Raw genomic sequence first — 26,948 nt, 5'->3', positions numbered from 1 at the left:
AAAACTCCTGGAGATTTGGAGGTAGAGCCTGGAGAGTACAGGGACCTCAGTGGGTACAATGCACAGATTCCACCCTCCAAAGCATCCATTTCCTCTGAGGAAAGTAATCTCTGTAGTCTGGAGATGAGCTGTATTCCAGGAGAGACCTCAGGTCCTATCAGGAGGCTGACATCCCTATATGGAAGGGTGGTAGCTAATTTGTTGCGGAACAATTTGAACCACCAGTAAAACTAGTGTGAACAATTGCTTTCCGAGTTGCCAATCTTGCCTGGAAATGCCAGGGTTAAGAGAGAAGGATCACAAGAACATTAGAGGTTTATTGTAACCAGGGCATAATGGGGCATTTCACTTAAATTAATACTAATTTTTTCTCCCTGAAATGCAGTGTAGCCAACATCATCCAAAAGAGACTAAAGGTTTTTTTGTAGTTTCCATTTTGAGTAGTAGCCTGCGGGTAAGGGTGGCAGAAAGGACAGAGCTCTTAATGTACCATTCATGCATTTATACTGATATTTCCATTCTGCTAATACTTCCATTCTGCTTAAATCATTACTTGCACAGTTGATCCCATAAAGCCTGCCACTTCATTGCTTGTGGTTCTATTTCTCCCCACTACCCGGCAACACTGAGATTTAGGAACTTCATTTTTTAACCCCTTCTCGTTCTCATGGAACAAGATAATCTAACAGTGATGGAACAACATTAAGCCTTTGTGAAGCTGAGATTCCATGCAAACCAGCTGGAGCATGGGCCTTCATGTTGAGTGAATTCTGAAGATTACTTCTGTAGTTTTGAATTCCCTTGAAAGCTAATACATACCTTACATTGGCAAACTCATGTTTGTAGGTAGACATTGCGGGGAGTGGCAGTCAGGATATTCTCACCTAGTTTAGATGTACATTATGTTTATAAGAGGTACAACATAATTTTAACACATTTATCCCTCCCTTCCAGCAGGCTCAGAGTGACCAAGTTAAAACCAATCTCCACGATGTTAGAATAACTTTGAAAGAAAACTGTTGAAATTCACCCCATGATCAAGGAATGGAAAGCCTAAGAAACATCCATCCCCTCACGGCTCCTATAATTTATAACTTTGTCAAGCAATAAATGTTCATTTCAGAGTCCAGAAGCATAGTACCTACAAACAGAAAGCCCTCTGGAGTAGCTGGATTTTGAAAGCTTTTTTAAAATGCTGTTGGGGTATATATTGAGAATGGTCTCAAGGTTTCCATAGTTGGGGGCAGAGTACAGCCAGAAAGATCTCATTTCTGACCAAAGCCAGACATACTATCTGTGATGATCAGAAGAGTTGCTGGGCTGATTTCAGCTTGCACACTTATGCCAGTTGTGGTAGGTCCTTGGATATCTGTTCACACTCAGAAGTAACGTATGCAGCTGTCTTTGCCTAGATAGCAGGGCCCCCCAACTTTGCTGTGCCTTTAGACACTTCTGGAATTTTGAAAACAGGATGTGGGCATCATCACAGGGAGTGGGCTTGGCACTCAGCATCTCTCAACTACCCTAATCGTTCTTCACCTTGTGCTCTGAATTGGCTGAAAACCAAGGGGGTCTAGTGCTGAAAACCTCCGAGTAGGATTCTCCTCAAGCAGTCCTTGGTAAACCACACCCTCTGAGATCCTGAGAGTAAAAGAACTCTTAACGTCATTCTGTCTGTCTCTCTGTGTGTGTCTCTTTTAAAAAGCACAGATACTTGGGAACAATCTATAGACAAAATGAAACAAGGCAGAACATGAAAAGAAGTTAAAAAAAACTGTATTGCTGGCTAATCCTTACTTACTGTCTCTATGTTGCCTTTCCTGGGAATTGGTCCAAGACGGAACATCTTGCTACAGCCTTTCAGAAATCTGTCCTGGATACTAGAGTCTTGATGATACAGAACTGCCAGCTAAGATAATGTATTTATGAGCTTCACTGCAGCCCTTCCTGGAGCCAAACAGAATTTAGGGTGCAGATTCCTAGTTTCCCTTCAAGCCAACTCTTGACCAGTCTCTACAAAAGGCTGGTTTAAAGGAGTTTTGAGAGTCCCTTGGACTGCAAGAAGATCAAACCAGTCAGTCCTAAGGGAAATCAACCCAGACTGTTCCCTGGAAGGTATGATGCTGAAGTGAAGCTCATATACTTTGGCCACCAAATGAGAAGGGAGCACTCCCTGGAGAAGATCCTGATTATAGGAAAGACAGAAGGCAAAAGAAGAAGGGGATGGCAAAAGATGAGATGGCTGGACTGTGTTACTGACGTAACAAAAATGAATTTGAGCAGACTTCGGAGGATGGTGGAAGACAGGAGGGCCTGGCATGACTTTGTCCATGGGATCACAAAGAGTTGGACTCGACTGTGCAACTGAACAACAACAACAAGCCTGCCAAAGGGAAAACCAGTAAATAATCCATCACAGCCACTAGACGGCTTAGCCAGATGGTTAAACTGAGGCTGGAATTCAGTTTCCTTTCACTGTTCAGTTAGTCATCATATACCTGCCCTTCTGTTCCTGGAATATAAGATTTAATTGTCCCCTTCCAATAGCTAAACAAAGCACATTTATCCTTTCATAACCGGTCACCACCACCAAGTGGCTGCTTTAGGGTACTGGAGCCAGTCACAGAACGTTGGAATGTTGCAAACTAAGCCTATTCCTTCAGTGGAAGCAGCTGTTTCTGAATGGATGATTCCTGAAGACACTATAGTGATGCCTCTTCTGAAGTTCTTCCTGCTCCATTGAGGGTGGAGAAAAGCCAAAACTACCTACTTCATTTTAAAATAAGCAAATGGGTACCAGAAACCCATTGTCAGGCATCATGACACTCACATAGGAGCTGCACATTGCTGGAGCTGTGGATGTTATATCTTTACCATGTTGGATTGCAGTAGTCAGTTCCCTTCACAGCTCCAGATAGCAGTCATCTTGTTTTTTGAGAATTCCTGGATTGTAGGCATAGGGGGTGCAGGGAGTCAGAAGTCTAGTGGTTGCTTCACTCCTAAATTTGCACCCGTATTAATGGAAAGCAAAATGAAATAGGACCAAGGGATCAGACTGCAATGAAACAGCATCCAGAGCCTTAGAAAGGGGGCCACTGGGCAGCTCTAATGTTAACATCCAGTGAAGTTTCATGGAGCCAGCTGGGTCGGTTACTGTTCTCTCAGAGCATTCTCAGCCCCAATTAAAAATGATTTTATAAAAAGTCTCAATGACTCAGAGGCCTCATTTTCAAATTCCTTATTTACTCTGTTTTTAATGTTTTAATCTGTTTAAATATTTAATTGTTTTATATTTGAAATTGTTTAAATTTTATGTTGATTAACTGTTGGAAGCCGCCCTGAGCCATTTGTGGGAAGGGCGGGATATAAATCCCAAATAAATAAATAAATAAATAAATAAATGCCCTGGTCATATGATTATATCTTCAATTTTGTGTCTTTCTCTCTAGGTCCAAGGAAAGTATATTCTCATGCAATTTGGAGCCAAGAAAATGAGACCTTCTGTATTTTGTCTCTGCTTTGAGTCATTGAGACTTCTTATAAAATCATTTTATTTACGGTGGCTTGGGGCAGGGATGGTGGCTCAGTGGTAGAGCATCTGCGTGGTAAGCAGAAGGTCCCAGGTTCAATCCCCGGCATCTCCAACTAAATAGGGTCCAGGCAAATAGGCATGAAAAACCTCACCTTGAGACCCTGGAGAGCCGCTGCCAGTCTGAGTAGACAGTACTGACTTTGATGGACCAAGGGTCTGATTCAGTATGAGGCAGCTTCGTATGTTCATATGTTCATTTTAATTGGTCCTAATTTTAGTATTTGTTGTATTACTTGGTGCTAATGTGCAATATGTATGTTTGAGTACTGAGGAAGGCCCAGTTGACTGAAACACGCATGGTCTTGATCCCCGTATGTTTTGTGTTTGATACCTATGTATGATTTTATTCTGTTTTGAAGCTACTATTGGGCTTATATCTAGTTTTATCTAATTTGTAATAAATGCATATATTTTTGTATATTTGATATTTATGTTATATGTTTTTATTTGATAGTATTTGGCCATTATATTTGTGGTAATTAACCTCTTGGTTTCTTAATTCAACTTACTTGGGCTAAATTTTTCTTCCCCTCTTTAGAAGAAGAAGAAGAAGGTATTGTATTTATATTCTGCCCTCCACTCCGAGTGGCTCACAATATCCTTTATCTTCCTCCCCCACAACAGACACCCTGTGAGTTGGGTGGGGCTGGGAGAGCTCTCACAGAAGCTACCCTTTAAAGGACAACTCTGTGAGAGCTATGGCTGTCCCAAGGCCATTCCAGCAGCTGCAAGTGGAGAAGTGGGGAATCAAACCTGGTTCTCCCAGATAAGAGTCCACGCACTTAAACACTACACCAGACTGGCTCTCTTTCTGTTTCTGGTTGCTCCTCTGACTATACCCATAAATGACTTCCTGAAATGCTTCTCCAGGAGCACAGGAGACTCCTAGGAACAGCATTTCCAGGGTTGGCATTCTGGGCTGAAGCAAGACAAGTGGAATTGCTCCATGGATAGAAGACCTTCCTTCTTGAGAAATGTTCCAGTCAATCCAATCAGTAGTGCTTGCCCAGTGTAAACAAAAACAGATCTGCAGTTTTCATTTTTGTTCCATTCCAAAGTGGGCTGTTGTTCTATTTTAAAATGTATATGCAAGTTTTTGATCAGGTTGCACTTTAAACATACCTCTTCTGGGGCCTGGTCTACTTCTATTGGGTAACAGTCCTGTTTTCAAGCCACTTTGGAGGACAACAGTGCAAACCTTGTAGGAGCAGATGGCACCTCCATTTGGAGGTACCATCCTTCCTCAGCAAGGACTCCAAAGTCATTGTTCTCTGTTTTTCCCAGCAGTGACTTAGTTCGCATGCTGTTGTTATCATTCAAGTCAATCCCAAATTAGCCTTGCTGAGCTTCAGTAATTTTCCATTCCTTCTTTCTGGCTCATCTTTCATTTGGACTAAACTGAGCATCCATCAGAGGCATGCTGTCAATGCTTTTAGCGTCAATTCAGACCTGCCCAAGGGCCTTGTCCTTTGATAAAGCAAATACTGTTGACTTCCTGAGAGTTTGGAGCAGTTGAGGGCACTTGACTAGCAGTGCGGTGAGATGTTTTCACTGGGTTTAGTTAGGTTTGGGGATCTTCGACACAGATCCAAGCAGAATTAAAAGAACAGGACTTGGTCCATAAAATAGGGTATTTGGAACTACTGAAGGTCTCTGTTCTCAATCATTAAGTCAGCCCGAAAAGCATTCTGTGTTTAATGATGAACCAGGTCCCCATGTGGATCGATAGACCTGGAGAATGTGGCAAGGTGTAGACATTAGACATTTTTCTACAGGGCTTAGATATTTCAGAAGTTTAAGAAAAATCCCATGTTTTTACAGAGGAGCATTGCTTGTGCAAGTGCAGACAATGCTGAGGAAAGAGAAGGGGCAGTTAGGGATAGGGATAATGATGATGGTGGAATGGTGGTGGTTGGGAGGAGGAGAAGGGGGCAACTGGGCAGCAGCCAAGAGATCCTGCTGCCAGGAGACAGAAAGGGGAAGGGTGGAGGTGATGGGGAGGGAAAGAGAAGCCAACACCGTGAGCCAGCTAGACAGAAGTGAAGTAGACAGGTTGGGCAGCTAGCAAGTGAGCGGACAGGCTGGAGAGCAGATGGGCTAATTAACAAGCAAGCAGATGAGTCAGGCAGTGAGGAGAGCAAGCAAGTGGCATAGCTTGGTGGGCCTAGGAAGAGAAGGTGGCAGATGAATTGGTGGGAAGGAGGAAAAGCATAAGAATAAGGGGTAAAAAAGGAAAGCAGGAGACATGAGTAAAGGGGGGCCCAGAAGGAAGGAAAAGTGACCATGGGGAGAGTGGTAGGCAAGGGAGGATATAAAAGGGTGCCCCCCCCCCAAGCCTTGTAGGTCACCTTGTTGTATATTTTATCCATTCTTTCTGGCTTAGAGCATGGAAACTGAAGCTGCAAACTGAAGGTAGGGACAGATGGGGGTATTCTTCTGTAACCTGAAGGAAGTTCAAAATTTGCAGAAAAATCTGAAATAGTTAAAAATTGGGATTAAAATTCTCCAAAATAATAGAAAATGCATACAGCTTTAAGAAAAGAATGTCCATCGAGCCTCACTTTGTGTGTGTGTGTGTGTGTGTGTGTATGTGTGTGTGTATCTGTGTTGGTAAGGAGTGCAACAGCCACCAGGTCATGGACATTGGCCTGTAATCTCCTGGCAAACCCTGCCTTACCTTCTTCTCCCTTCTCCTAAGATTAATGGATGGCTGCTGCACATTCACTGCTGCCAGTTTAGTGTTGTGATTAAGAGCGGCAGACTCTAATCTGGAGAACCAGGTTTTATTCCCCACTCCTCCACGTGCAACTGCTGGATGACCTTGGGTCAGTCAAAGATCTCTCAGAGCTGTTCTCTCAAGAGCAGTTCTGGAAGAGCTCCTCAGCCCCCTTGCCTCACAGGGTGTCTGTTGTGGAAAGAGGAAGGGAAGGAGATTGCAAACTTCTCTGAAACTCTGAGTGAAAGGAAGGGTATAAATCCAACTACTACTCCTCTTCCTCCTCTGAGGGAAACCCAGCAAGATTAAAGCTGGGGAAAGGCTTGTGTATCAGATACTGGACTGAGGCTCTGAACCTTTTAATAAATTTTAAATATTAATCAATAATCATTAAATAGTGTATACACTTTAAAAACCCAAAACATTAAACGGGGGAAGTAAATGCATTCTGTTAATGATATTTTGGAAGAACCTAGACTCCCTAGCATCCTGTACGATTTCATCTTCTCATGGAATCCAACATCTTATCTTTAATAATAATAATAATAAATTTTATTTGTATCCCGCCCTCCCCGCCTAGGCAGGCTCAGGGCGGCTGACAACATTTTATACATATACAATAATAAATAAAAACTTTAAATTTACCAATAAAAACATTGAGCTGACAGTTGCAACTGACATGGCTTACCTGAGCCACCATTTTGTGGCTGGCTCAGGCTGGTAGACTCCAGGGCTGGCAAAGGGAAAACAGTAGATCCCACAGACCTGAAGGCTGCTCATCTCTAGAACAAAATAGACACCTCTGGCTGCTGTGTCTTGTTGCGGGTGTTAATGCTAGAGCACTGTGTTACCCTTTCAAGTGCGGAGTCTTCCAAGGGCCTGTTTTGATAATCACCAGATTAATATTACTTTTAAACTAATTAAAAGGGCATTACTAAAATAAAGTCTGAGAGTCTTGATGGGCATGTGTGAGAGCTGTTAAAACAGTCCTGAAACTTTACAGAGGCTAATCCTTTTCCTTTCCCTCACGTTAAGCTAGGTTGCCATTAATCCTGCTGGAAGCAGAACTCTTATTGGAGTGATCTGTGTGATATTTGACCTGACTCAAGTTAATGCCAGGTCAGTTAATGACTGGAGATGGATGGATTACTTGGCCGCCTTGCTTCACTTTGACCTTCCCTAGATTTCTCACTGGCAAGAAAGAACTTCCATCAGTGAAGAAAGAATCCCCCACTGCAGTATGGGAGCAGGCAGTACGCAAAAAAAGTCTGAGCAATTTCTACCAAGTCTGGGGAATTTCAGAAAGCGTCACAGAAAAGTTACTCCCACTTTTCTGAATTAAAATGAGAAGTGTCCTTTCTTATTTGTTTAAAAGATGTATATGTCTTCTCTTATTCATTCAAGGCAACTTCACTGTAACCCATTATAACACCTATAACACCATGTATAAGGGGGCAAGACTTGTTCATACCACCCTTCAGTGTTGGGGAGGAGCAGTTACCCATAGCTGAGCAGCCCAGAATCAGTAATCATGCTGTATTTGATTGTGTCATCTGATATTGAGTTGCAGATTTGCAACAGAAACCCTTAACATGTCTTATGACAGTCCAGATCAGTGAATCATACAGAGATGCAGTAGGGCAGTGTCCTTTATGGATCAGGCTTGACTAACCTGGTTGTTGTTGTTTACATGCTCTTAAGAATGTATGAACTGCATGTGCTAGTACCTGGGATTCCTCTGCTGAGGTAATTTCTTTTGAAGTGCTAATTCTGGGTTCTCAGTGATCTTGTTCAATTGTATCCGAGGCCATGTACATTTTACTTATCTTTCTCTTAGATGCCCTTTGGAAAATTGTTGATACTTCTAGATTCCTTGGTAATAGCAGCTTTCTTTCTGTAAATCTTGCATTTTATAATGAAAACCTTGCATTTTATAATGACTACTTGCCCAGACATTTTTCCTGATTAATTGTGCAAGTCTTATGGAATCTTGGGCCTCCTGTGGTCAGTTGTCTGGTATTTATTTAATTTATCAAATTTATATACCACCCTCCCCTAACGGGCTCAGGGCTGCTGAATATGGATATCTGCTGCATGGTATGGATATGGTATGGATATCTTCTGCATTCACAGGGGTCACTTTCTTTCCAGACAGTGGTCCAGGGGCTGGAAATATATGCTGCTATAGAAACCAACCCCCTCCCCCTTTAGTGAATAATCAAGTGTCATAAACAAGTTGGTACCCAAATAATAGTGGAGGCTTCATAGTTACAGAGGATCTGCTTGAGCATAACATTATGCTTGAGCATAACATTATCTGCTGCTTCAGATAATCGCAACTCACTAAACATTATAAAACAAAAATATCTGTAGTAATATACCTTCTGTGCTAATTCCAGTGGATTTTGTTTGATGTTGTCACTTATTAGGAGGAAGTCTTTCTCTTCCATAAACTTTCTGAAAACCTTCTGGCTTTGAGAGGCCAGCCTACGTCAGGAAGTTCTGGGGACTTTTTAAAAATATTTTTAAAATATTAAAAAGTCCAGAGACTAAAGCTAGACCAGCTCCTTTTGTAATCATTGACAGGCTCTTCACATATATCTCCTGGTCTTGTTACAGGGTTCAAAGAGAGTTCTGAGATCCAATGAATATGTTCTCCCCCCTGGTGGCTTGATGGAGACTGACCTGGAATTGACATTTTCATTGCAGGTAATTTGAACTACACTGACTAGGAAGCGGAGAATTGTCCCACAACCAGGACACTTACTACTTTTGCCTTCTGAATAGATTGGTGCCCTTAGGAAGAGCAGCCCAAGAAATTCACTTGTGTCTCTGCTAAAATGACTGTTGTCTTCTGCATTCATAGCATAGGATATAATTATTCTTCAGAGGTCTGTTTGCCATGCCCCAGAGACTAGGATGACTGAAAACTGCTTACAGGGCTGTCAAGATGAAGCATGGAGGAAGGTGACTTGGAGGGTGTTTGGTAGGCCAAACCATTGCATTACCTGTATGACTCCCCTTCTGTAGTATCCACACTTCCTGAAGAGAGATGGCAATAAGCTCCAAATTATGCTCCAACGGAGAAAGAGATACAAGAACCGCACTATTCTGGGCTACAAGACTCTGGCAGTGGGAATCATCAACATGGCTGAGGTAAGGAAAGCTGAGACTGATGCAAGCATTTTGTGTCTCCTGCCATCTCTGAACAGTGAGTTCTGGGCAGTGCCAGAGCTGATAGGAAGCAGGAGGGGCATAAAGAAGTATCGTTCAGTTGCAGCACTTGTACTTGTTCTAAATGGGATTTCACTGCTTTGCTCCAGAGTTCTCCTGTAGCACACTTTGTCCCTTACTCAGGTAATGCAGCACCCGACAGATGGAGGCCAGCTCCTGGGACTGCACAGTAACATCAAGGATGTAAACATCCGGGTAGCCGAAATCAGCATTTATTCCCTCTCCAGCCAGCCCATTGACCATGAAGATGGAAATGTCCCCTCTGGTCCCAAAATCAAAGCCTCTGGTAAATATATATTATAGACTCTCAGAATCTTTCTAGAACTCTGTCTGGCAGGATTTAATTGAAGTTCTTTCATCTCTGCACTAGCAACTAGGAATTTTGGCTAATCAGCTGTCCTCTGTAGCTTCATCTTTGCTTGATATCCAGCAATGTCTCCCCTGTTAATTTAGAATCTGTTTTTTTAAGTTTATGCATCAGCTGTCCTCTGTAGCATCATCTTTGCTTAATCTTCCATCTATCCAGCAATATCTCTGTTTCTAAGTTTATATATCTCCTGCCACTCAGTTTATAACATGCCCTCCAGTGGCTAAATGAAGCCTCATCTATTACAAATTTCTAGTCCTATACGCTAAAGGTTGCTGACTCTTTCTGACTCTTCTATTTGTCCTCACTTCTGACCCTTCTTCTAACTGATTCAGGACAGTTTGACCCATGATACATGTATTTTCCTCTTCCAGATCGCTCTCCAGATATTGATAACTACTCCGAAGAAGAAGATGACAGCTTTTCTTCTGAGCAGGAAGCTAGCGATGATGCAGTGCAAGGCCAGGTATCTGTTTGTCTTATCTCTGTCACCCTTTCTCCAAGAAGATTAAGAATGTGTATGTATCTTTTTTTCTTTCTTTCCAAGCTGCCTTTTCCAGCTACCAGTGGTGTAGCTTCAGTGCCTTGCACTATTCCACAGGTTGGATCCAGTATGTGTGAACAGAAAGGCGAATGTCCTTAGCCCAGTTCTTGTTGTGTAAGCCCTAGCACAGCAGCTGCTGCAACACATCATGCTGTAATATAATTTTAATGGAATTACTGTGTGCATAGAAATGTACAACAGTTGGTTCCTATGACTGCATTTAATTTGGTTTAGAAATTGTATGAGAAGAAATACTTAATGCTCTGTCTTGCACAAGAAAAAAAGATAGTGGGGGTAGGTTTGGAAGTAGTTAGAGAGGCGGTAATTTTACTGGGTGAAGAGCCAGCTCCTGTAGACGTGCAGAGCTCTTTCCAGCCTTAAATCCTTCTTTGCACTCTTGACCCAGTGAAGGGTCAAACCTGGGGTGTGGAGGTGCGGGGGTCATCCCAGAGGGTATGCAAAGTTGTTGTTTTTTTAAAAAAATTGCCAGCACCTCAGTTATTTATTAAACTATTCAGGATGCTCTAAATTATCTTATTAAAAAGAGGAGTTAAAGAATCCCAGTATTGGATAGACCATTGCTATCCTCTGATGACCCATTGTTCCTTTAGGGGAAGGAGATGGCCCACCATTTCTCCCTCTGTACCATCTGAGGATAGTTTTGTATACTGATGAGGAGCTCCTGAGCATTTGGCAATATCCTTGCATGCCAGAGAGAATTCTGAGGTATGCTCTAAGATGCATTCTCAGTTCAGCAAGGAATTCAGTTCAGGAATTTTGTGCTTTACCATTCTTGCCTGTCAACTGTGAATGGGCCCTGATAAAGAGCACCTAGTTCTACCGTGCAGTTGTGCACCTCAGAGGATCTGCCATTATGGGTAATGTTGCCTTTGGAGGAAGGTTCTCTGCCATTACTGACCATCAGATTGAGGAACTTTTGATAAACTATGAAGCAATCCCAGGCACAGTTTGGAAATCACTGGCCTCAGATATTAGATTCTTCTGATATTTGGTGACATCTCATGCTGTTCAGGATTTATATGATGAAGACGACGAAGTGAGGAAGCCAAAGAAAGCCCGGCGGAAAATGATCAGGACCACATCAATGACCAGAGTAAGGGCAACATTTCTTGGTTTTTCCAAAGGGGAGGTTACTGGGAATGGAATTCCTTTTGCTCCCAGTCTGGAGTGCTCTGTGCTTTCCCTGGCTGATGATATCCTAGAGAATAGGGGTCTGTCTGAAGAAGTATTGCTGTCCATTTGGAACTCTTAGGCACTCAGCATGCCGCTGATGCCCTGGCGGTATCTAAAGACAACAGGAATTCTCCCACAACCCCTTTCCTCATGATTAGCAGAAGCAGAATAAATTATGCAAAATACCCAAATGTAGGCATATGTGCTTAATCTGCAAAATTTATACAGTTTGCAGAATTCATTTACTTAGTAACTTTTATCCCACTCTGCTTCCAAAGAAGCTCAGAGTGGTTACATTCATTCATTTGATTTATTTCCTGTTCCGTCTCTAAAGCTCTGAGCAGCTTATATGACATGTTGAAATTTTTCATTCAGAAAAAAGAAAGAAGAATAAAACAACCAAGAAATGATTTTTTTTTTTGGTCCCAAGTATTTTATGCATAGGGAGAACCACAGTGATATAGTGGTTCATATGCTGGATAGGACAAGGAGGACCCATTTTCAAACCTTACGCAATAATGGAGTTCCCTAGGTGATTTTGGCCCAGTCCCAGTCTTTCAGTCCCCCAACAGACTTGTAAAAATGAAACGTTTGCCACCCTGAGATCCTTGGAGGATGGATGGGATAAAAGATTATGACAATTATAGTTAGAGCATGTCCAGTCTGAATGTAGAGAGACCAGTGGTTTTCAAGTGGTCATCCATGCAGACAACTTCCAAGCCCAGATCTGTTTTGGGACCACCTTTTGGGGGAAGTAGAATTTGGACTACTTCGTCGAATGTTTTTGTTTCTAAGCATGGAGTGTACATTCTCTGATTCCTTATGACCAAATGCTGTTCCACTTACTATCCATGTAGTAGAAGCATAAGCTTGCCCATTGTGAAGGCATGCCACTGAACTCAAATCATTTGCTACTTCATAAGTATGTTTAAGCTTGCAGCTATAGGCATACTTGCACTTTTTAAACGTCTCTACAGAGAGACTTTCAAGGCACTTGGCAGATGTTCTCACACAGCATGCCTGATGCCAGAAGTCTGTGCATAATAGGTGCCTGGAGAGAATAATGGAATGGATGAGGGCCAATAAACTGAAGCTCAGTCCAGACAAGGATTGAGAAGTTAACCCACCCTGGAAAGGGTTGTACTCCCCTGGAAGGAGCAGGTTTGTGACTTATGAGTATTGCTGGATCCTGGCCTCTGTGGTGCATGATGTCTTTATCAGCTTTGGCTGATACACTGTCTGTGGCTGTTCCCTAAGAAGTGTGATCTGGTCAGAACTATGTTCTGATTGTATCAAGCTTAGATTACTGTACATGGATCTGCCTTTAAATATGGCCCGGAATCTTTGAATTTTCCAAAATGCAGTAGCTTGGCTACTCTCAGGGATGGAATGCAAGGATCATTCACTACAGAGCTGAAAGATCTACAATTGCTACCAAATTCTTTATGGGCACAATTCAGAGTGCTAGTTCTTACCTTTAATGTCTCAAATGGCCTGGGACCAGGGTGCTTGAAGGACTGCCCCCTCCCATGTTGTCCAACCTGCTAGTTAATATCTACTGTGCAAGCCCTGCATTTTATGCCCCACCTTGAGTGTGAGGAAATGACAGAAAAGATACTCTGCGTGTTACAAAACAATATCAAAATATAATACAATACTTTCCATTCACAACATAGTATTACAATGTAAATTTCAGTAACAAATTCAGTGACAGATACCATCCAAAGCACACAACTTCACTACTGTCCATAAGATGATATCAGGTTCTTTCCAAACAATACAGTCCGACGATGCAAAACCGGTCTGTTCTCATTTCAGATCCTTATGATCCTTCCTCTGGGACCGTCTTATTAATTTTGAATGCATTTATTTCATTACTAGAACGCTACTGTTCTTTCTCCAGTAGTGTTCTAGTAATGAAATAAATTAGAGCAAGCCTGGAAAACAGTGTATAGTAAAGAAATAAGGCACCATCAGACTGCTGCATTCAAAATTAATAAGACGGTCCCAGAGGAAGGATCATAAGGATCCGAAATGAGAACAGACCAGTTTTGCATCGTCAGGCTGTATTGTTTGGAAAGAACCTGATATCATCTTATGGACAGTAGTGAAGTTGTGTGCTTTGGATGGTATTTGTCACTGAATTTGTTACTGAAATTTATATTGTAATACTATGTTGTGAACAGAAAGTATTGTAATTATATTTTGATATTGTTTTGTAACACGGAGAGCATCTTTTCTGTCATTTCCTGAATGTTAACCTCCATGGTCTCGGCATTGTTTGACGCCACCTTGAGTGTGAGGCAGATCAACCAGAGACAGGGCTTTCTCAGCAGTGGTGCCTCACTTATGGGATGCCCTTCCCTTTTGGAATGTTTTTGCTCACCCAGGCTTTCAAATGGTCTTTTAATACCATGTTATTTTATTCTTAAACTGTTATTTTAAGCTGCTTAGTGGTCTTCATTTTTGTGCTGTGGCTGGGTCTGTAATGTTGGATTTTAATGCTAGATTTTAATTAATAACTTTTAATGTTTTCTTTTTATGATGGTCTATTTTGTAAACCACCACGAGCAAGTTCCTCAGAGAGGTGGCAGAAATAAATAAAACAGGTTGAATCCCAGCCCTCTTTCTGCATCCTTGTGGCTGAAGGGATGTGGCAGATGTCCTGTGCATCCAGTTGTGCACTGTGCAGCCATAACTTCAGAACGCACAGCCATCTGCCATGTTGGCAAGCCATGACAGAAAGGAATGGCTTGTCAAAGGACTGACAGCTCTGTCAGTGTTGAGGTGATAATAAGTCTTGGTGTTTCTCCCCTCTGCATTCTGGCCTTGCAGACGGCGAGCACTTTGGGTAAAGACTGTGTCACTTCTATGTTCCATGCAGTGCCCAAAGCACTGCTGGCATTTAATGTTTAATAAATAGTATTATATTGTGTCATAGTCATCTGTCTTTTGCTTCTAAGGGAAGGTCAGAGAAAGGCACTAGACCTTGCTCTGTGGATAGGTAATATGAGAGAATAAATCACTTCCCAAAATGGAAAAGACACAGCCATTTACACCTAGAATCAAGACATGTTATGGCTTATGCATGACAAGTGACTGCTATGTAGGAAAACATAATGTGCAAAAGAGACCCTTCGCTGTGGGGTTTTGTGCTAGTCCATTGATTGGTGCCTAGTCTGCCTCAGAAAAGATATAAGGATACAAGGGCAGAGACCTTTCCCACACAGATGTCTCACACAGTGTTTTTTTTTAATGGTTCTGTTTTAGCAACCAAACTTCAAGCAGAAATTTGTTGCATTGCTGAAGAGATTTAAAGTGACTGATGAGGTAAGAAATTATTTTATCTGCCCGTCAGATGTGTTGTTAGCTTGGTTTCTCTCTTTTCGGCCACCCCGCCCCCACCCAGAAGGCACCTGCCTGCAAGAATAAACCACTGTACAACATCTCTTGGGTGGATACTCTTCTCTCTCCCCTCCCCCAATTTTTCAGGGATATACTGTGATCCTTGTGCCTTTGATGTGGTATTTGTTTTCTTTGGAAGGAGGGGCAAAGCACTGGATGTCTGGTCATAGAGATGGGATACATTCATTTTTAACTGATCCTTTAAAATATTTGTATATTCTTTTCTGGCCACCAATGCTTCTTAGAGTTAAAACGCTACAGATGATGTTAAAATTAAGTCCTATTGCACTGGAAATTAATAATATATCTGTGCATGTTACTGTAACCTGGGATTGAGGCCATAGCTCAGTGATAGATCATGTGCTTTCCTACGTATAAAGTCCCAGTTCAGTCTCCTTTATCTGCTTTTAAAGAGTCTTGAGTTGAGATCTTGAAGAGTCTCCACTAGGGATGGGCATGAACCGGGAAAATTGTGGTTTGTGGTTCATTGGGTTCCACGGACCACAGACTTTCTCAAACTTTTCTGTTTGCTGAACCAGTTTGTGGTTCATGCGGTTTGTGAGTATAGGAGGTGGTAGACCAGCCCCCTTGTAAGTTAGAGACTCCAAATTCACAGGGAGTCTTCAGCAGGCTCTCCTCACCCGCCCTCGCAGCTGGGAGAGATGTTTTAAAAATTGTCAGACTGTGTGTGGGGGAGGGGCGGGGGGGAAGGAATCTCTCAAAGCCTTCCCTTGAATCAGCCAGCAGCTAGCAATTCTTCTCAAATAACTCCTCTCTTCCTGCTACAAAGTGAAAACAGCTGAGTCAGGGTGTGGTGTATATATACAGTCTGCTCTCGTAGAGCAGAACGGGAGCTCCAGAGCTGCTGGTCAAGCTATGGACAACAACTATGGGTGTTTCTAGGGCTCTCCACAAGTTTACCCCCAGCGTTGCCTAGGAATTGATTGAATTGGAGCCAGACTTTCTGGCCAACAAACCATTCTAATGAACCACCCAAACCTCCATGGAAAAATGATGGTTCGTTGTGGGTTCAGGAACAGCGCAACCAAATGAACTGGGTAAAAAGAAACCACAAACTGGTCTGGTTTCAGTAAAAATTCTGTTTGTTTTGTGGTTCTTGCCCATTCCTAGTTACCACCAATCATAGTGGACCACTAAACAAAAAACACTATAGCAGTAGAAAAGAGCAATAGCACCTTAAAAGACAACATTTTTGGCGGGGTGTGACGGAACCGGCCCGATTCTGCCTTCAGACCCGGTCCCGTCAGCTCCCTATTGAGTCGCCAACTCCTGGAGGGAGCTATTTCTCCTCCTGCCCCTTGGGCTCGCTGCCACCACCTGCTCAGTCTAGGGGTTCAGATTGAGAGGAACAGGACTCCCAATCCCCCTCTCCAGCTATGAGGCTAGGCCTCAAGGTCCTCTGCCACCCTGCACTTGGGTTTCACAGAGATCTCAGCACTTCTTTGGGGCACCCCTGGAGGATTGGCACCTTATCCAACTGCATGCCTTCCCCCTTCCCCGGGGCCCCCTTCTCAATGCAGTGTGGTCTAGAGCGGTTGGGGATCTATGTGGTACAGAGATTGACTGCCAGCATTCAAAACAGCAAAAAAAATATTTATTTAAAAGAGAAAAAGAAAGGGAAAGAAAAACAAAACAAAAACAGTTGCATTTAAAAAGTTAGCCCAGCACAGCACCCGTACAGCAAACAGCCTGACAAACAAAATGTGGTTTTAAACGTGTCCTACTGTCCCTGGTCTAAACACGCCCTGCCTTTTGGATGACTTACTTTGTCTGGCTGCCTGGGGGCCTCATTTTGCGTAAATAGGCCTCTTCCCCAGGCAGGAGCTCCCAGTCTCACATCCTTCTCCGTTGAGTGCTAGCTGAGAACTCAAAACTCTTCCTGCCTAACTCACATGCAGAGAACAAAAGAACTTCCTGCCTCTCTAGGAGACTTTCCCCCTAGAGTTGTTGGTTTGGCTCTGGAAGGGAGGGGGGAGTGAGGGGAAGGCTAGGCCCAAGCCTGCTTGGCAGTTTAGTGATCCCTCCCAATGAAGCACCAACATTGACTAAGATGGCGTTTCTCCACAAGGGGTATGAGCTTTCATGAGTCACTGCTCACTTCTTCGTGCATCTGGATCGAGGCGGCTTGGCAGTACTGATGCTGTTAGACCTGTTGGCTGCATTCTACACGGTCGACCATCAGTTACTAGCCCACCGGCCTTGCCGACACAGGGATTCAGGGGCTAGCCTTACAGTGGCTTTCCTCTTTTCTTTGTGGTTGGGGACAAAGGGTGTCAATTGGGGGAGAGTCGTCCCAGAGACGCCCACTTAATTGCGGTGTGCCTCAGGGGGCAGTTCTATCCCCAATGTTGTTTAACATCTACATGCGACCCCTTGCACACATTGTCCGGAGGTATGGGCTGGGTTGCCATCAGTATGCTGATGACACCCAGCTCTATCTACTGATGGACAGCCGACCTGACAATGTCCCAGAAAGCCTAGATCAGGCGCTGAAAGCCGTGGCTGAGTGGCTTAAGCTGAGCCAACTGAAGCTGAACCTGATGAAGACAAAGGTCCTTTGCCTGAGTTGCAGCAGCCTGGGCAGGGAAATCCCCCTGCCAACTTTTGACGGGGCGCCATTGACAATGGCGTCCAAGGTCAGAAGTTTGGGGGTGCTATTGGAGGCCTCCCTGACGATGGAGGCCCAGATAGCAGCAACTGCGAAATCCGCCTTCTTTCACCTTAGGCGGGTGAAACAGTTAGTTCCTTTCCTTGACCATGGCAACCTGGCAACTGTGATTCATACAACGGTCACCTCGAGACTGGACTACTGTAATGCCCTCTACTTGAGGCTGCCTTTGTCGTGAACCCGGAAACTTCAGCTAGTGCAGAACGCGGCTGCTAGGCTGCTTCTGGGGCGGCCCAAGTGGGAGCTCATACAGCCCCAGCGCTGCAGGAACTGCACTAGCTACCAATAGTGTACCGCAGGGGTGGCCAACGGTAGCTCTCCAGATGTTTTTTGCCTACAACTCCCATCAGCCCCAGCCATTGACCATGCTGGCTGAGGGAGATGGGAGTTGTAAGCAAAAAAAAATCTGGAGAGCTACCGTTGGCCACCCTGGTGTACCAGATTCATTACAAAGTTCTGGTTATTACCTTTAAAGCCCTATATGGCCGAGGACCCGTTTACCTGAGGGACCATCTGTCCCCACACGTTCCCCAGAGTGCTGAGATCTGGATCCCAACATCTCCTAGTGATTCCCAGGCTGAAGGAGGTGAGACTGTCGACTACCAGGGATCGGGCCTTTTCAGTGGCAGCCCTGGTGGAACCAATTGCTGGAAGAGGTTAGGGCCTTGCAGGACATTGTTCAGTTCTGCAAGGCCTGTAAGACCATTCTCTTCTGGCAAGCCTTTAGTTGACTGTAGGAGAATCCTGGAAGAATCCTGGAACAACTGTCGTCTTGAGAATGAGTAACATCTAATCTAGCACCAACTATATACTGTTTTAATTTATATTGTTTAATGATTTTATTGATTTTATGATTGCAATCATTGTTCTATGATCTGATGAAAACCTCCCTGAGCCTGCCTTGGCGGGGAGGGTGGGTATAAATCAAATTAAACACAAACAAAACATAAACATTCTTCAGATACAGCTAGAATGTGAGTCCATCTGTCCTGCAGACTGCTGAACTGGAACTGATAATGAAGCTCAAGACAATGCACCCTCCTGGACTGAACTGAGACCTAGGTTTCCTATCTTATTACCAATGCTGATCTCTCCATGTCTAGTCCCCTCTGCATATCACACCAATCCTATCATGCCTGCTGCTGTTATTTGGCATCTGAAATCACTCCACTCTCCAAGATGTAAGGACAGGATGGACTCAAATTCTAGCTCTATCTGAAGAAGTGAGCTGTGACTCACAAAAGTCTTCAAGATGCTACTGGACTCCTGCTCTTTTCTACTACTACAGACAAACTAACATGGCTACTTTTTAAAACTAGGAACACTGTGTATGGTGACTTACTATGTCGATGAATTTCCTGTCAATGCACAGATGGGATTTCCAAGTCTCTCCTTCCTCTGCCCCACTCTCATGCATGAGAAGTAGACTAGCTGGGTGCCTTTTTTCCTCCCATGCTTGCCTTGTAGCCAGTGCTTGCTATATCCTTTTAAAAATCTTGCTAGGCCCACTTCTATCATTTTCTTATCCTCATTTAGCATTCACAGCTTTCCTCATTAGTAAAACCTGCAGATGTCTTTAACATGCTGTTTAAAGCCACCATTTTTGGGACCAGATAGTATTTCCTGCGAAATACTTCCCTATGGCCAATAGATTTTTCTTTTATTGTATTATTTAGTATATTTTTTGGCCTTGGTCTTTCTTCCAGCTTCAGGTAAAAGAAATGTCATAATCAAGGTTTTCAGTGCCAAATATGGCAGATGTTGTTAGGGGGCCCGGGTTGCCTAGAGGTGAGATTCCATCTGTTTGACTGCACCACATTGATCTGAAGTGTTAGCAAAGGCTGCAGCTGGTACAGGGAGATTGGTTGGTGTGGTCTAGTTGTTGATGGCTGAAAAAACACAGAATTTGTTTGATTAAAGGCAGGGCTTTTTTGAGCAGGAACATATAGGAATGCAGTTCTGGCTGGCTTGGTGTCAGGGGGTGTGGCCTAATATGCAAATGAGGCCTTGGTGAACTTTTCCTACAAAAAAGCCCTATGTGAAACAATGGTGATGTCAGGGGTGTGGTCTAATATGCAAATAAGTTCCTGCTGGGCTTTTTCTACAAAAAAAGCCCTGATTAAAGGAAACATTGTGGTTTGGCTTTACCTGGCCCTGGGGTATGTGATGCAACCTGCTTTCAAGGTAGAAAATACTTAAGTAATCACAGTTTCTTTCTGAGAGGACTGATTTGAAAGACTTGCATTGTTATTGTGTACCTCTGCTAGAGAATTAAGTTCTGTCAAGTTGTGAGGGATTTACTTCTGAGCAGACCTGTTATCTGAAAAATTAGGTTGTTAAAGCATTTTCACCTTACTCCTGAGGCCAAGTTCACAGCCATATACGGTAGTTTTTTTTATCTTGCCTTTTTTAAAAATCCTGCCCAGCTAAACATTTCTTCTCTGTCCCCATTTTATTCATCTGTTCAGTTCATTTATACCCTGCTTATTTCATTGGGTACCTAAGTGGCTTATATCATTCTTCTGTGAGGTAGGTTAGGATCAGTGTGTGTGACTGACCCAAGGTCAGCTGGTGAGCTTCCATGACAGAGTGAGGATTTGAATGTGGGTGTCCCAGGTCCTAGTCTGACCCTCTATCTGCTGGACCACACTGGCTCTCCTCATATTTTATCTTCACAATGACAAGAACATAAGAAGCCTGTTGGATCAGACCAGTGGTCTATCTGGTCCAGCATCCTGTCTCACACTGTGACCAACCAGTTCCTCTGGAGGTCCAGCAACAGGGCATAGATGCTGAGGCTTTCCCCTGATGATGCTTCCTGGCATTAGGATTCAAATGTTGACTGCCTCTGCACTTGGAGGCTAATAGCCACTGATAGACCAATCCTCTCTGAATCTGTCTAATCTCCTTTTAAAATTGTCTGTGCCTGTGACCATCGCTACATCCTCTGGAAGGGAATTCCACATTTTAATCACTCCCTGTGTAAAGAAGTATTTCCTTTTATCTGTCCTATGAGGAAGGTTAGCCTGAGAAAGAGTGATTGGCCCAAGACTGCCCTGTAGGCTTTGTGGGAGAAGGATTTGAGCCCCATCTTCTTCCAGTGTTCTGAACATGGCCTCATGCTGTCTGTCCATCTCTGGTTGACTGCAGTAGCACATGATGACTCACACACATGAATAGGCTGAACCTTCCAATGCAGTTCTTTCAGGGTAGTCAGTTTACATACTCAGCTATCAGTCATCATGCCAAGAAATGGTGTTCATGGCTGTGGTGACTGAGTTGCAGGGCGAAGGATGCACAAGTTTTTTGGGGCACAACCCCTGGAGCTGAATCTTCCTATGGCTGATGTAGTATCATGAAGTCTTTTACCCAGAAGGTTCCTAGGTAGGCACCGTTCTCCAACCCTGCTACTTTGCAATCAGTCCCCTCTTGATGCTAAGATTCAGGACTTTTTTTGAGCGGGAATGCACAGGAACACAGTTCCAACTGGCTTGGCATCAGGGGGTATGGCCTAATATGCAAATGAGTTCCTGCAGGGCTTTTTCTACAGAAAAAGCCCTGCTGAGACTTAAACCTAGGAATTCATGCTAAGTTCCAGCTGTTCCCCTAATGAGTGAGGCTGACCGAGTGCATGCCACCTAAGCAACAGGATAATCTAATAGCTTGCACCACCTCTTTTCAGCAGGGTGAACCCAGGCCAAGCCACTCTCACTGAAGCTGACAGAACAATACCCTCGAGGACAAAAGGCTTGCATCAGCAGAGTTCTTGGCGAGCTTAAGATTTCCTTGGTTTTCTTGCAGTCCAAACAGATGGACAGAATGCAGCATGTGCAGACACCATTTGTCAGTGCAAAAGCATATGGGCTTAACATGGAATGTGTTTTTACACTCTTGCTGCAGATAGCAGCCTTGCTACTGTTGATGCAGCTACAGGCCCATCTAAGGGCCAAATGTAGACAGGTTGCAGAGAGATCTGTAATCTCTGAAGTTTTTTAAAAAATAGTTTAAAAGCAGCTTTGCGGCAGATTATTAGGATTGGAGCCACAGTTCTGGAGGAGGGGTGGTTTAACCCTCTTCTCCAACACCATTTTCTCAATGCAAATCTCCCCCACCCCTGGTTGCATTTCTCAATGCAAATCTCCCCCACCCCTGGTTGACATAGTGCATCTGGGGGATGAGGGGAGGGGAAGTACCCCCATTTGGATTGGGAAACCAGTGTGCTGGAAAATCATTTTAGTCCCAGTCTGAGTCACCTCTCCCCCCCCCCCCCACAGTAGCTGTTTTTAACTGTTTTTGAAAGGATAGGGGGTCCAATTGTATGTTTCACTGGATCTTAACTAAACTTGAGACTTCCCTGCTGGAGCAAACGGGCTCTCTACACATGTAGCAATTTGACCAAATTTGTATTTTTTTTTAATTTTATGTGTTCATGTGTTAAAAGATGATGCTAAATGCAGTTCTCACTGAAAACTCCATTGACAGGAGCTGGTTTTGCTATGACTTAGCTCAGTCTTGGAAAGGTAAAGGAAAGATGTTTCTGAAGGGAGACAATGTTCCGCCTTCTTGGCATAGCAGAAATAAAGTTTCAGGGGTTTTCTTATGCATTTGGAAGGCAAATACTTTTTTCTCCATGGAGTAGTCGCTGAACCTGGAATAGCTGGCCTCCCAAAAATTCCTATGAATAATTCTGTATAAAATCTGGTACCTGCTGTGAAATATGACAGATGTTCTATGTCTTGAGAATGGTATCCTTGCCATTGTTGTGTCTTTTTGGCAGAAGGCTAAGCCTAGTGACACCCCACCCCATCCTGCTGTTTCCCCATTCCTGGCGCCATACAAGAGCTTCTATGTCACAAGGGACAGGACAGTTAATGCCACTCAAGATTTCTGTTATCACCAACAGTATGGTTTTTGGACCCATATTCCCTAGGCCACAAGTGTCCCTCTTCCAAGAATGAAGAAGTGCCATTCTAACTGGTTATTGTTCTCTGGTATTTTCCCTTCTTTGATTTCGATTCTGCAGGTTTTGGATTCTGATCCAGTGGATCAGACTCAAGAAGTGGAGGAAGACTTGGGTCTCCTTTATGATAGCCTAGAGGAATGCAACAACAGTGACAGTGGTCCTGAGATAGAAGATAACGAAAGCGTCCACAGCACTCCAAAACCTACCCTAAGGTAAGAACTGGCAGGAAAAACACAGGCCTAGTTCCTTCTAGCTTCATGGATAATAGCAGTGCGAGAAATTGACTTTGCACATCTCCGGGGTTTTAAAAAAATTCTTTTCCCTCCTTCAAAGGTAAGGTAGTTTCCACTTAGAGTCACCATTAAAAATGGGAATTCTAGCTTCCTTTCCCATAGCAGAGTTTGACTCCTTAATGGTGCCCTAACGCCAGGGTGCCAAAGCAAATGACTTATGAGACAGCTTCTGCGTTTTGATTCATTTGCTTGGAAAAGGGAGATTTGGGACCGTAAAACAGTTCTGTGATGGATGCTGATAACTTGAGGCTGACCTTGGATTTGACAGGCTGATAGAGAGTCCTGCGTAAACTGCAGTGGACCAGCAGGGATTGATAGAGCAGCAAAGCACCTCAGTGGGAAACACCTCCAGCTGAAAGAAGGTGTTTCTGGTCTCATCCATCCCTCCTTCTTGCATGTAGAAGCAAGGCAGAGAGGAATGGGAAGGGAGCCACCCTGCCTTGGAGCCTGATAGGAAGAATGCTGCATTCTCTGGTGGACCTTTGGGTGATGTATAGCAATGAAAGAAGTTAAATATATTTGTGTATATTCCAGTTTGTATCTGGTCATTTAGATTCAATACCTTCTCATCTCCAACTATTAGATGCTAGGAGGAGGTCTTTCTCATTGCTGAGGCTGAAAATTTTGCTTAGTGGAAGAGTTTTGAGAAAACAGACTGACATAGTTGTGGCAGAGCTGCTAGGAAATTTTTTCCATATGCCAGACTTGGTATATGGGTATGGGTGGAAGACCATCTCAGGTGGTCCTGGGTGCTGTGGGACATGATGGGCCTTGTCCTTCACCTTTGCAAAGAAGCCACAAAGGCTACAAAGTCTTCTTGCCGTATATGCCCATATATGCCCATGCAGTTCTTTGATGACCTTAAAAACTCATCCATTTTACTGGAGTTTTGCCTCCCTAATCACCTGGAGGCCATTTTTTATTCACCAAAGGTGTCCAAAGGAATGACTCTGAAGCCTGCTGACCTTATTTATAGAGGCAGAGACAGTTCCTGTCCAATTCCTAGGAACTTCCTTGAGCAGCATCCGTTCACCAGTATATTCTCACTTCACCTGTTGGCATTATCTGCTTAATTGCTAGAATCCATTTTGTTGTAGTTGGCAACGGATAGCACTCTTGCTCTTGCAGCAAGCTTTTTTAAAAATTGGAAGTATGATTTGGGAGATAAAGATCAATTTGATGTTCTGCATTCATTAGTGTTGCTGCTGTTTAACATTTATGAAGCTGCTTTCTGTGGTATCATATCATTGGTCTAGTGAGTCTCTGGGGTCTCCGGCATGTTCTGTCCCACCCGTTTTAAACAAGAAATGCCAGGAATTCAATCTGCCACTTCCTGCAAAGCAGACTGAACTGTTTCTCCTCTCCCCAGTACTATTTAGGCGCTGTGGAGAAGTTTTGCAACGTTTTTTGCTAATGAGAGGAAATAGTCCTTCATAAATATCTCAGTAACCTTTACACCTTATCTGGAAGGCAGGCCAGTGTTATCCTCACAATGGAAATGAAGCTGAGATAGCAGCAGTCCCTTGACTCTGTTCACGCCCAAGCTGAGTTTTGAGCTGAGTTTTCCCATCTTATTCATTTACCCATGGTTTATTTTATCTCCTTTGTATTCTGCCTTCCATCTGTCATGGAATTTGAGGCAACCTACACAAAGTTCCTGTTCAGCTTCAACAAGGTTGCCATGTTCCTTATCCTGGCCCAGTCCAATGATGTCAGGGGCCTGTGCTGCCTGCCAGGCTGCTCTGTGATGCAGCATGGTTGCCCCACCTCTTCTCAGTCACAGCTGTGGCGGGGAGGGGGGGGCAAGCTGGAAGTGCCTGAGACTTCTCCTTCTTCCTCTTCTGCCACACAGTGGCAGCAGCTGGGAATTGCAATGCACGTTGTCCCATCTGGTGCCTGGCATTTGGCATTTTATTTTTCCAGTTTATTTTTCATTTGACTTTGTGCTTAGTCCCTTTTGGCTACTGTGAGCACAGCCACAAAATAGTTGCCTCAGGAGATGGGGCCATCTGCAAACTATCGGTGTGAGGTGGTGCATAACTTCAGGAAGAAGCTCTGCATAACAAGATGCCTTTTAAAATTAAGATTTTATTTTAAAGTATTTCCTTGTGTACACCTTCAGTCATGCTGTGAGGATCCTTGTTCTGTGTTGGCAGCTGCTGCCAAACCAACTTGTAAAATATCTACACGACCAATGAAGTCTCCCAATGGCCAGTCAGAAGTTGTGGTCCATTTGAACCTGCCCACTTTCAAGAAACACTTGGCAGGTGCCAGGAAAGGTTGGTGGGCACCATGGTGCCCATGGGCACTGTATTGGAGACCCTGGGCTGGACTATGCTACACACATCAAATGGGGAACGATGTCCTCTCAAAACATGTGGTGCCAGTGTGGTGTGGGAAGCTGAAGGCAGATCAGACCAGTCCTCTGTTCTAATCCTATGACTTGGTTGTGCATCAGGACATCCTTTGAACCACAGAAGCTCTGTTCTCATTTTCCCTCTCTGCCTAGGGCTTCTGGTAAGGGTTTAATAGGACATGTGTGCAGGTGACTTGAAAACACTGGGTCCATCTAATTATGGCCACTCAGCATGGAGGTCATTGCTCTTCGAGGATAGAAGGAAGAACCTTGGAGGACAGGGGCATGGGGAGGAATTGTAATGCTGATTGGAAAGATGAATATGGGGGGACTTTGAAAATCTCACTATGAGGCACCAAGAGAGGGGGCTGAGGGGAAATCAGGGTAGAGTAGGGAAGGACAGCACATGGGCTGCATCTCCCCCCAAAGGCATTTCATAGCGCAGGCTAGAGCGGGGGAAGATGGGGAAGAAGAATGAGCTTAGCAAAGGCAGCAGTGGCTCTTTGTCCTCTTGATGCATCTGCTAACATCCTTTCTTGGCTCTCACTGAATTTTTAGTTTCCTCATTTCCTTCTTTCCAAGAGGAAGATTTGTGACTCTTTTTTTCTCCCTGTCTCAAGATAACAGGATTTTTTTTTTCCTTCAAGAAAAAAAGTTGGTTTTTATACTCCACTTTTCTCTAGCTTAAGAAACCTCAAAACAGCTTACAGTCTCCTTCCCCTCCCCACAACAAGCACCTTGTGAAGTAGGAGAGTTTTGAGAGAGTTCTGAGAGAACTGTGACTGGCCCAGGGTCACCCAGCAGGTATCATGTAAAGGAGTGGGGAAATCAAACCTGGTTCTCTAGATTAGAGACCTCTTAACCACTATACCATGCTGGCTCTCCGTGATGGAGGAACAACAACCTCCATGTTCAGGGGTCACAACTAAATGCACCCAGCACTTCTAAGTTCCCTGTGAGTGTATGTGTGGAAAGCATCATGTCTGGTTAAGCGCTCCATTGTTATTGAGGGCCAACTAGACATGATGGCATCCTCATGTCTGTCACAGGGACCATGAAACAGTTCTGTTCTGAAGCTTAAAATGGGTGATTTTAGCCTTTAAAAATGGTGGTGGCGACAGCCGTGTGATAGTCATGAAAACACTGGGTGCGTTCACACCCTAAATAACATGCTTTGCAACTGGATTTTTACTGTGTAAGAATGGCAAAATCCACTTGCAAAGAGTCGCCATGTGAAAGCACCCACTGTCTCACCTCTTTTGTGCCTTAGTAGCATCCTGCCGTTTGAATGCTCCCCAGTTTCCTTTATCTGTGGTTTGTGTTTCCTGGTCAGAGAGGTTCTAGATGATGCAGGAGGAAGGGCAGGGGGGGAACAACTTTTTCTGTTTGGGAATAGGGGAGCTCTGCTCTCTTGTATCCTTTCTATACTAAAGGTTTGGGTTTTTTAAAAAAAGCTGCTCATCAGGATCTGCCACTTCCTTGTCTGTCTTTTTATGTCGTCATAAAGCTTTTCGGGTTCTGGTGATGGGTCGGCCGGTGGGAGCAGAGGTGGAGGAGGGCTTTGAGCTGGGATCACGGTGACTTCACTTCTTCCT

The 26,948-nt window shown here is 43.9% G+C and overlaps 1 protein-coding gene across 3 annotated transcripts in view; it reads left to right on the top strand.

The window, feature by feature from the left end:
* The window catches only part of LOC132578161 (phosphofurin acidic cluster sorting protein 2-like), a 201,444-nt gene that overhangs the window by 157,044 nt on the left and 17,452 nt on the right, over positions 1–26,948 (top strand). For all 3 annotated transcript variants that reach the window (XM_060248037.1, XM_060248029.1, XM_060248047.1), the window contains exons 3-9: positions 8,928–9,017; positions 9,339–9,464; positions 9,666–9,828; positions 10,284–10,375; positions 11,487–11,567; positions 14,918–14,977; positions 22,765–22,916. In XM_060248037.1, the coding sequence (XP_060104020.1) occupies positions 8,928–9,017; positions 9,339–9,464; positions 9,666–9,828; positions 10,284–10,375; positions 11,487–11,567; positions 14,918–14,977; positions 22,765–22,916 (764 nt within the window). The remainder of the gene's footprint in view (positions 1–8,927; positions 9,018–9,338; positions 9,465–9,665; positions 9,829–10,283; positions 10,376–11,486; positions 11,568–14,917; positions 14,978–22,764; positions 22,917–26,948) is intronic.

This window comes from Heteronotia binoei, chromosome 1, assembly GCF_032191835.1.
Source record: "Heteronotia binoei isolate CCM8104 ecotype False Entrance Well chromosome 1, APGP_CSIRO_Hbin_v1, whole genome shotgun sequence".
In the NCBI taxonomy this organism is placed as follows: Eukaryota; Metazoa; Chordata; class Lepidosauria; order Squamata; family Gekkonidae; genus Heteronotia; species Heteronotia binoei.
Note: the sequence above shows the minus strand (reverse complement) of the source record. Positions and strands in the feature narration are given on the sequence as shown.